General features: G+C 40.7%; 1 protein-coding gene across 1 annotated transcript; it reads right to left on the minus strand.

Annotated features, from left to right (window-relative positions):
* Window positions 1-4,205: 4,205 nt before the first annotated feature.
* On the minus strand, window positions 4,206-5,055 carry LOC127080693 (uncharacterized). Its single transcript, XM_051021001.1, has 3 exons — window positions 4,921-5,055; window positions 4,715-4,814; window positions 4,206-4,600 (listed from the first exon to the last, which is right to left on the minus strand). The coding sequence occupies exons 1-3, from the start codon at window positions 5,053-5,055 to the stop codon at window positions 4,206-4,208; spliced, it is 630 nt and encodes a 209-aa protein (XP_050876958.1).
* Between the last annotated feature and the right edge of the window lie 5,572 nt (window positions 5,056-10,627).

The following is a 10,627-nucleotide window of genomic DNA, read 5'->3' on the forward strand; positions in this document are numbered from 1 at the left end:
TGCTATATCATTTGTGAAATGCTGGTCTTTGATCCAATGAATCTGAAAATTTGCATGATGAAACTAGACTCATTGATTGACATTTTCGTGTTGATTTGGTATTTTTACCATTTATCATTTCTGTTTTATGATCATGTTAAGTTGGTGTGACAATTTGTGTCACACCTTTGCTTGTTCAACTTGTGTGATATGTTTCCCATGCCAAATGATCTCTAATTGCTTTGATTTTTTGTATGATGCATATTATGAATGTTGTGAATGAGCATGAATTTTCTTGGAATTATTTGAATCATTTCTGATTTAATTGAGATTTTTTATTCTGGTTGGTCACATTTGAGTTTTAAAATTGCCTTGAACTTCAATTGATCATGAAATGCTTTTGGTTAATGATATTGATGTGAGACCTTTTGGATTGTTTCAAGATATGTTTGAAGTTGATTCATGTTAATTTTCAGCTTCTGTTTTAAATTTTTTCTCCACCTTTGACCCTAGGCTTTGACCTAGTGGTTGGTTGCTTATCTTTGAGCTTTGATTTCAGGTTGAACAAACCAAGTTCCATAGTTGTTGATGCTTCATCACTTGAGCATTTGATGTTTACTTTTGATTACTAACATTGTGTGTTTTGTAGGGTTGATAACTCATTTGAGTTTGACTTTTGGTTTATGCCTTGCACATTGGGTTTGACTGTTGATATTAATTGTTTGTCTGTTTGTCTGAACTTTGTACTGATTTGCTTGATGTTTCCACAGGTACATAAGTTGCTTTAAGTTCATATTGAACTTAGCTTTGCTTGGTTTCTTAACCACTTAGGTATAACCTCTAATCTTCATGTAGTCTGGAAGACCTACTGTTATTGGTAGGCACCTGTCTGAAGCCCTCCTTAAGAGGCCATGTTCTTGTATGTTTAAGTTTGTGCTAAGCAGAAAAAGTCCTCTTATGAGGCAATTGGCAGATAAAAGAGATGTGTAATCCATCTCCTGCTATTCAGTGTGTCATTCCTTTGCTCACACAATATGTTGATGCATTGTGAATATTAACCCAAGATCCATAGAGTCAATCACTTGTGGAGAAGAGTTCCAACTTTCTGAACTCCCACACTTTCTATTATCTGAAGCTCTCCCTGACCAGGGATAAGAGCTATGAGGCACACCCCTCATCTCCATTTCATCTGCTTCACCCTAACTCTCAATGTTAGGGTTAAGAGCTCAAATTACCCCATTCCAGTTGACTGTAAATTCTAAACTTGCTTGAGCCTAATTGATTGTATATAGTGTGTGCTAACTGACTTGTTTACTTACTTGATTCATCTGTGCATATTTGCTTATGTGTGCCTTTGTGCATTTATCATCATTAATTGTATATCATTGCATGATCATTGTTCATTGTTTTGTGACATCTTTGTCTTGTCCATTGAGGAGTCAATCATAAGTCCATTTATTGGCAGTTGTTTCCTATGACCATTGAGGAGTCAATCATAAGTCCATTTATTGGCAATTGTTTCCTATGATTTGGTAGGAGTCGAGTGTAAGACCATTTATTGGCAACTTGTTTCCTCTTTCTTATTGCATTTGTTTTGCTTGTTGTATGTTGAGGAGTCAATTGTAAGTCCATTTATTGGCAGTTGTTTCCTATGATCATTCTTGGAGATTGGTATAAGTCCAGTTGTTTGGCATCTGATATCCATGTTTGTTTTTGCTTTGTGAGATTAGTATAAGTCCAGTTGATTGGCATCTGATATTCTTGTTTCTCTGCTTTGTGAGACTAGTATAAGTCCATAGATTGGCATCTGGTATCCATGTTGCATTTGTTATCTTTGTTTTGTGAGACTAGTGTAAATCCATTGATTGGTATCTGGTATCCCGCTTGTTTTGTGAGATTGGAATAAGTCCATTGATTGGCATCCGGTATCCATTTGCTTTGTTTATCTGTTATTTGCTCATTGCCTATTCCTAAGGAATCACTTAGATCATCTACATATGATCTCAATAGGTGAACATCTAAGAAGTTTTACATCCCTTAACCCATCCTTTTGTTTCTTTAAACCTCCATTTGCATGTTAACTCAAACCTGAAAACTATTGTGCAAACATTTTCATTTCTTTTCAAAATAGAAACCCGGGTCTTAAGCCCTTGATTTTCAAACTTCACTTTTGATTATACTTCTTTTTGAATTGAATCCTAATCATACTTTGACCATATTTTGTGAATACTCATAATCAATTAACTTCACTCATTCAATTGTTTCGTGGCTTAGTCCATTCTTGATATGTTTTTATACATTAGCCATAGGTTTCAATTATCATAGTGGTTGATGTAAATCTCACCACATCCTTAGTGAGTTGATTGTAAGTATTCCATACTTATTATAGGGTTAACCCCTCACTAGTATGTTGAAGCTATCCTCGCATGGTGGATTGTTGATTCAGGTTGAGTTTTATCCCGTTGATAATGACAAACCTTAGGGCTCTTGTCTTAAAATCAATTCACTCATATTTTGGAAATCTTTTAGCCGAACTACGACGTTTTGATCCTTACCTTCCATGGGAAGGTACGTAGGCAACGGGTTCATCCGTTCAAACACAAAAATAATAACTTGTATATTCTTTTCTCATCTTCCCAATCATGTTTGCACAATAATATTTTCATAAACAAATAACATTTCGTACAACAAGTGTGAAAAGGGCTCCCTAGGAGTACCTAGGACGTTTTGGGTGCCTAACACCTTCCCATTGCGTAATTAGCCCCTTACCCAGATTCTCTAATCTTTTCATTGGTTTTCTATGTGTAAAACTTCTTAGGCTTTTGTTCGCTTTTTAGCCATTCCTTAGGATAAATAAAAGTGCGGTGGCGACTCGATTTCTTTGTATGCTTTGCTTTTGATTTAGTCAATAAATCATAAAGTGACGAATACACCACTACACGCACAGGCGAATGGCCAAGTCGAAGCTGCTAATAAGGTGATCATCAGCCTAATAAAGAAACACATAGGAAAGAAGCCAATAAATTGGCATAAGACGTTGGATCAAGCTTTGTGGGCGTGTCAAACGTCACCAAAAGAAGCAACTGGAACTACCCTATTTCGATTGGTGTATGGGCACGACGCAGTATTGCTAGTAGAGATTCAGGTCCAGGCGGTCAGAACCCAAAGGAAGTACGAAATACCTTTTGAAGATTACTGGAGTATGATGACAGACGAATTGGTCGACGTAGAAAAAGAAAGAATATTAGCGTTGGACTCCCTACAAAGGCAGAAAGAGAAAGTCGCCCGAGCCTACAATAAAAAGGTGAAAGGTAAAGTGTTTGCTGTCGACGATCTGGTTTGGAGAGTGATCCCGCCTATAGACAAAAATGATAGAGTTTTGGGTAAATGGTCCCCTAATTGGGAAGGACCGTTTAAGGTTTTGCAGGCCTTTTCCAACAACGCCTACGAGGTCGAAGAGTTGGCACCAGATAGGTGAATCCTAAGAGTGAATGGAAAGTACTTGAAAAAATATAGGCCTCTCCTTCAAGAGGTCAAAGTTTTGGCAGACTAAATAATTGTCGAAAGAATAAGGTTGGAGATAACTATGTTAGAAACCAGCTGCAAAGGCACAAAAAATAAATATACAGTGCTAAAAGTAAGAAAGATAACATTAAAGTGGCAAGAAGCCATTGTTTAAATATTACAAAAACTTGTACAGACAATAGAGACGGTCAAAGCTGGCCGAACTTAGATTGGAAAGACTTAAGCTCAAAATTGTAATGCAAGGACGTAGGCTCCAAGGTGTCAGCGTGGGCTTTGAGCTCTTCAAGCTTCCCTTCGACGGTCATAAGCTCTTCAGCGACCGCTAAGGCATCACTGGTGGTTTGCTCCACAGTGGCTTCGGCAGGTTTTAGTACTTCGTCGATAAAACGTGACTCCTCCTGGGTAATTGATTCCAACTCAATGTCCAGAGTGGCAATTTGACGTCGAAGGGCATCAATTTGTTGACGTATCTCAGTGGCCCGTGTTTGTTTGAAGGTCAATTATTTCTTCCGCTCCTCCATAGCCCCCAACATATTAGTGACCTCCGCATGGGCATGCGCCACCAACTCCTATTTCTCCTTCACGGAGGCCTCAGTAGAAGAAATATGGCGTTCAGTGTCCCAGACGCTATCGATGTGGTGCAGCATGGGAACCAGAATTTGTTCGAGAGCCGCCATTGCACATTTGACATAATCAGAGAACTAGAGACCCTTTAGTTGGGCAAGCACGCTCAGGATCTCTGGACCGACAGCAGGCTCATGCATGAGCACGAAAGGAAGGTCAAGATTCAAGGCGTGAACGCGGATTTTGTCCACGAGAGCTTTAGTCTTCGTCGCCTCAGGGCCCATTTTGCTAGAATGGATCTGCTCAGAGCCTGAAGAAGCATCACGCGATTTCATCAGATTGCGGAGCCTGGCAATTGCTTCTAAAGCAGAAGGCTTGAACGCCAGCCCCGGGAAAGTCGAAGGGGAGGCAGCCGACGGAGGAGTAACCTGTGGAGAGGGAGAAACAGTCGATGGAGGAGTAATCTGAGAGGGTTGTTGTTTGTTGGTGTCGACACCTACTGGCCCCAGTGGATCCTGCAAAGGCAAGGAAGCTGAAGAAAGACTAGAGTCAGAACTAGTCGAACTGGAGTCCAGATGCGTTGTAGGACTAGTGATTGAGTCAGAGTCATTATCACTAATCTGGATAGGGAATTCAATGAACTCACCAGCAATGTCGACAGACTGAAATGGGCGAGCTGGAGAAGAGACCGACGACGTGGGAGTATAGTCAACAATAGGTTGAGTCGGCTCAGTAGAGGCATGAGCCTGCAGAAAGAAAAATTGTGTAAGAAAAGTACAAAAATCCAAAGGAGTAAACATGAAAATGGGTAAATACCAGTGTCGACGTAGGAGAGACTGCATCCTGATTTACTTTCTCCAAGGCAGCAGCAGGAGAGATGCCAGTCGACGGTGAAGCTCTCACAACTGGTTCAGGGATCGGATTGAGGATGGAAGTGTCGACCATAATGGTGTCGACATTTTCAACAGGAACCTCCGAAGGAGGCATTTTATGGTGCCTTTTCCTCTTGGTTTTGCCACTCTTGGAGGGAGAGTCATGTTTTTTCCTCTTGTGGCCATGGTGGCTTTTGGATTTATGCTGGGAAGTGTGCTAGAGACATGAAGAGAGGTTATAAGCAGATATTCTAGCCAGAAGAGCAGACAAGCCGACAAGAAATACCTCAGAGCTTGCGGGGGCAGGGTGTTTGTGTTTCTTGGATTTTTTGGAGTGAGAGGAGACATTAGGTTCTGTCGAACCTGGTTGACCCTGCACATAAGTGAGATATTAGTGACCATGTAGTAGTTCTCTTAAGAAGGCACAAGAGTAAATAGGAATGCTTCAGATAGGGCATATAGAGGAACTGGGTTTCCTCAAGACTTGAGCGATAGGGCGCCCATCATCATCAGAGGATTTCTCAGGAGCAGCCTATAAGAAGGGAGAGGATGGCTAAGAATAAAAACAAAAAGCCAAAGGAAACAGTAACTCAGCCAGAGTCGAACCTACGCCTCCTGTGTCGAAGGAGTAGGTTGGTTAGCAGATGCAGAACCTACAAGATTTAGAGGGATCGCTGCGAATAAACAAAAGAAACGCAAGTGAGCGGCGAAATCCAGCTAGAAAGGAGTGTTAAAATTTCCGGAGAAGTGTTACCAAGTTGTGTGGTTTCGAACACGCTAACATACTGAGGATCAATATGAAGCGGCCCTGAGTAGTCAGGCAGATAATACTTCGTTGGGACCACTCTGTCGGCCTTTTTCTTAGAGGCATTTTGTACGTATGAAATGGGACAATAAAACCACACCGGAACCAAATGACCAAAGGCCAAAGCTAGAGGGCTAGATGGCAGAGGAGGGAACTTGAGGTTTCCAAAGTGAATGGCGTAAAGATACTTGTCTTTCACGTGACCAGGGATTTTGAGTTTTGAAAGTCTGTCTGTTACTTTCGCCTTTAGTTTGATCGCAGCCGCCTAGATGGTCCCACGAAGATTATCTGGTCGATACACAACTTGGAAATAATTCTGAAAAGCACGAATTTGTTTGACATGAAGAGCCTTACACTTGGTCGACTTCGTCTGCAAACAAACAAAAGCCTCAGTTAATTCAGATAGTTTGACATCAGGAGCGCCAACATAAAGGGTAAAATACGACTGCCACCAATCATGGAATTCTTTGGTACAGTAGTAGGCTGGTCGAAAAGGAAGAGAAGGGAGACGTGGTCGGTTTTTCCAAATGGTTTCAAGTTCCTCTTCGACCTCGCTCCAAGGTTGACCGCAGAGGATATTGGCAAGTAATTCTTGAGAGGAGAACAGAGACTTGGGAATGAATTGACAAAGGCCAAATTGCCTGGCCACGAGGTTAGGCTGATAAGCCACTAAGCTAGGATTGCTGCTGGAGGTCTCAGCCGACAGGAATCGAGGGACCAGAAAAAGCCTCCAAATGAGGAAGGTTTCATCTCTATGTTCCCCGTCAGCCGGAGGGAAAGGTCTGGTGAGCCACTCAGGACCCTCAGTTCGACGGCTGAAAGGGGCCATAGAAGGTAGAAAATGGACACTAGTCAACATGATGTTGAATAATAGTCGAAACACTTGAAGGTCCGAGAAGTTTTTATCGATAGGCGTCAGGGGGATCAACCGTTTCCAGATAAGATGTCGTTCCTCTGGGGGAAACGCAACCCTCCTCATTCCGTAGGGGGCTATATCTTTGGAGAAAGTGGCATTGAGCCACAACTGCAAAAACCAGAAAGGTCCATAGACCAACACGTTTTTCTTTCTGGAGTTCTCGGAGTCGAAGAGCCTAATTTGGCAGACAACCTCAAATAGAGACTCATAGAGAGAAGCTAATATCAGTTGGCCTAAGGCAATGTCACACTCTTGGTGCAGTTGGGTCGCCAAGAGAGCAAAGTGTAAGGGCAAACTATCATACAACATACAATCATAGGTTTCGATGATGACAAATAACCACCATGGATGAATCGGCAGTGTCGATTCCACCTCTACAAAACAATTGCAACGTATCGCCTATCATATCCTTTTCCTTGCTCATCTATACTGTTATATTTTATACAACATATGTGGACAAAGTGTGGTCATGACAAAATGCATGAAAACCACAAAAATCTGATTTTTTGCAGATCTGCAGGGTATGAGTCGACCGTAGGGTCGGCGCATAACATAGTACATTCCCCACGGGTCAGTGCATGAACGCAGTGTTTTTCCCACGGGTCAGCGCACAAGATGCTTTCGTCGACCGCAGGGGTCAGTGCATGAACCACAGGTTAGCGCACGCCGACCTATGGTAGACGCATACTGATGTATTTTTCAATCTGACCAAAACTGCAGGCCATGCGTCGACGCATAGTCCTGCTATGGTCGACCGTTTGTGCGCAAATTCAGTTTTCTAATGTTTCCCACTCTGTTTGAAAAGCTGTTAAGTGGGTTGGTTGGTTGGTTACTATAAATAGAAGTTTAAGTTACTTTGATCAACTAACATTTTTGACATTTTGATTCAAGTGTTCAAAAGAACAAGAAAAAGTGAAATAGGTGTCCAAGATTCTTCATCTTCATCTTCAACATCTCACAACACATCAACTACACACAACCATTTTTGAGGTGCTTTGTGATTGGTTAAAGGTGATAAGGTTCGAAGCCGTGATTGGGGAATCCGGTTCGGGTTGAAGCTTGTGACAGGTTTTTTCTTGAATAAAACCTTTAGGGTTTTGTCCTCCAAGATAGGTTTGATTTTGGGGGTTTTTTTGGACGAATTGCTTCATCAATTTTAAGCTGAGCGAAGGTGATTGAGAAGAGGAAGTCTTCATCAGTCTAGTAGCGGATTCAGTGATATTGAAAGGAAGAATTCGGGTTCGATTTGTTGTAGTTGAGATCAGTCGGGCCGAGGGTTTGAAGAACTGAGGGTTATTCAACAAAGGGGCTGGAATCGGAGGTCTATCAACAACAATCGAAGGACTTGATTCATCTTGAATCAAGGAACAAGGAGTGGAAGCAACATTCAACGTCTTGAGAGTTCTGTTGTATATTTGCTTTGCAATCCTTGTATAAATGGTTAAATTCAACAGGTGATATCTATTAAATCATCTCAATTCTAGTTTTAGAATTGAGGGAAGACGTACCCCGAAGCGAGGACGGCGGGGGAACTGCCTCATCAAATCTTTGTCTTCTCTAATTATCTGCATAATGGTTTTTAGCTTAAAAATTAAGTGATTTTAGTATAAGCACTTTTATCAAACCTTGATATTAATTGAGTAAGAGGTTAAAACTATGTTTTTGAATCCAACGTACAATAGGATATTGTACTAGATAAATTGGAATCACTTACTCAACATAAATATCACTTGGAGTGTTTCTACACACCAAGTGTTTGATAATTTGCCTAAACCAAAATTATCTTAATTGTGTATCTAGTTTGATTTGATCTTTGAATCATTGGAACTAGGAATCCTAGTAAGTGAAACGAATCATTGATAGTGTGACTAGTGTAGTGATTCTTATTCCACATTGTCACTAATCCATAGGCTTGACGCATATCCGGTTTTCCAATAACAGTTCGTTTTAGACTATATTTTCCTCGGCCGCTTCCGCACTTAAAACAATTTTTCAAAACCAATTTTTAATTGGTAGCGCCGACTTATTTTTTAATTGGGATCTATTCAACCCCCCCTTCTAGATCCGTGCCAGAGTCTAACAAGTGGTATCAGGAGCTCCGGTTCACTCCGTGCTTCAAAATATAACTTTGATAGAAAATGGCTAACAAACCTAAAGGGGCTTATAATAGAGCTCCCGTTTTCAATGGTGAAAATTATAGTTATTGGAAAGACTGTATGCGGGTGCACATAAATTCCATAGACAGAAAAATATGGAACGTTATTCTCAATGGTCCAATTCAAATAACCATGACCAATGAGAATGATGAATTAGTGCCAAAGCCCGAAGCACAATGGACTGATGATGATGAAAGAAAATACAATTATGATTGGAAAGCCAAAAATATCCTAATCTCCTCATTAGGTGTAGATGAATACTATCGTGTATCCCATTGTCCTATTGCTAAGGCCATGTGGGATTCACTACAAATCGCCCATGAGGGGACGAACGATGTTAAGTTGGCAAGAATCAACACACTAACACAAGAGTTTGATCTCTTTTTCATGGAGCAAGGGGAAACCATTGTTGACATGCAAAAGAGATTTACTCATCTCATCAATCGATTACATTCATTAGGTAGGCCGGTTTCCAATGATGTTGCTACTAATAAGATCTTGAGATGTCTTAACAGGGAATGGCAGCCGAAAGTGACCGCCATCAAAGAAGAAAATGATCTTACCATATTAGACTTGACAACATTATTTGGCAAACTACAAGAGCACGAACAAGTACTCTTGAGCCTAGAACAACACGAAAAGAAAGAAAAGAAGGACAAAACAAAGGTGAGTGAAAAGAAATCTATAGTTCTTAAGACTTTCTCCTCGAAGTCTCAAGCAAAAGAGAAAAGTGATTATTCCTCGAGCGACGAAGAAGAAGAGGACAAGAGCGAAGATATGGGGTTGTTCGTTAAACGCTACAATCGTTACGTGAGAAAGAACGACATCCAACATTCCGAGAAGAACTTGGTAAGCTTCCGGAAACAATCGAGGTACTCTAAAAATGATGACTCAAAAGGTAAAAATACTAGAGGGTTGTGCTACACTTGTGAGAAGCCCGGTCATTACAAATCGGACTGTTCGTTGAATAAGAAGACAAAGGAAAAGGAATCATCCAAATCACACAAGAGATCATCAAAGCCAAGGAGAGCATACATAGATTGGGAAAGCGATATCGACTCCTCCGATGATGAAAGTTCTAGTGATGAAGATGAAAATGCAAACCTATGTCTCTCTGCTCATCAAAAGAACAAAAAGAAACAGGTACGACATGCTAAATATGAAAAATCCTCTAGTATGTCTCATTATGAATTACAAACTGCATTTGATACTTTACACTGTGAAGCTAAAGAGGGCTTTAAAAGGCTTGCCTCAAATAACAAAATTTTTACTCATTTGGAACAAAAAATTCGAGAATCCGAAAGGAAACTTGAGGCACTTAAGGCTTCTATAGTAGAAAGCACAAAAGCAGGTTGTGAGGACCTTAGAAGTAGGATGATGAACTTTGGGTGTGATACTTGTTATATTTGGCAAGGTGAAGTAAGAAACCTAAAGGCCAAACTTGACAAGGCTCTTGAGCCCAAGATTACCTTTGCTATCGATAAATCAAACTTTCGCAAAAGTATGGTTAATCCATATCAAAAATATAAATATGTTATAAAGGGTGAAGATAGCAAAGGCAATCAGAATGTAAATTTCTCTTGTGTTTATTGTTGCAAGAAAGGTCACTCCATTGCTAAATGCAGGTTTAGGAGATTCTTAGTTCCTAAAGGCATTTATCAATGGCTGCCCAAATGCAACCATTTCGTTACTCACCATTCAGGACCCAATAAGCCATTGGGTACCTTCTCGTGTTAATTGCATTTCCATAGGTACAATGCCCCGAGACTACCGAGAGAAGATGGGTTCTCGATAGTGGATGCTCAAGGCA

This window comes from Lathyrus oleraceus, chromosome 5, assembly GCF_024323335.1.
Source record: "Lathyrus oleraceus cultivar Zhongwan6 chromosome 5, CAAS_Psat_ZW6_1.0, whole genome shotgun sequence".
In the NCBI taxonomy this organism is placed as follows: Eukaryota; Viridiplantae; Streptophyta; class Magnoliopsida; order Fabales; family Fabaceae; genus Lathyrus; species Lathyrus oleraceus.

What these genes read in the sequence shown, in the direction of transcription:
- LOC127080693 (XM_051021001.1), bottom strand. Translation starts at nt 5,055, where the DNA reads ATGCCTCCTTCGGAGGTTCCTGTTGAAAATGTCGACACCATTATGGTC. An exon ending in CTGCTGCTGCCTTGGAGAAA is followed by an intron (nt 4,815 to 4,920) that starts GTAAATCAGGAT and finishes TTCTTTCTGCAG; the next exon opens with GCTCATGCCTCTACTGAGCC. An exon ending in TCAGTCTGTCGACATTGCTG is followed by an intron (nt 4,601 to 4,714) that starts GTGAGTTCATTG and finishes GTCTTTCTTCAG; the next exon opens with CTTCCTTGCCTTTGCAGGAT.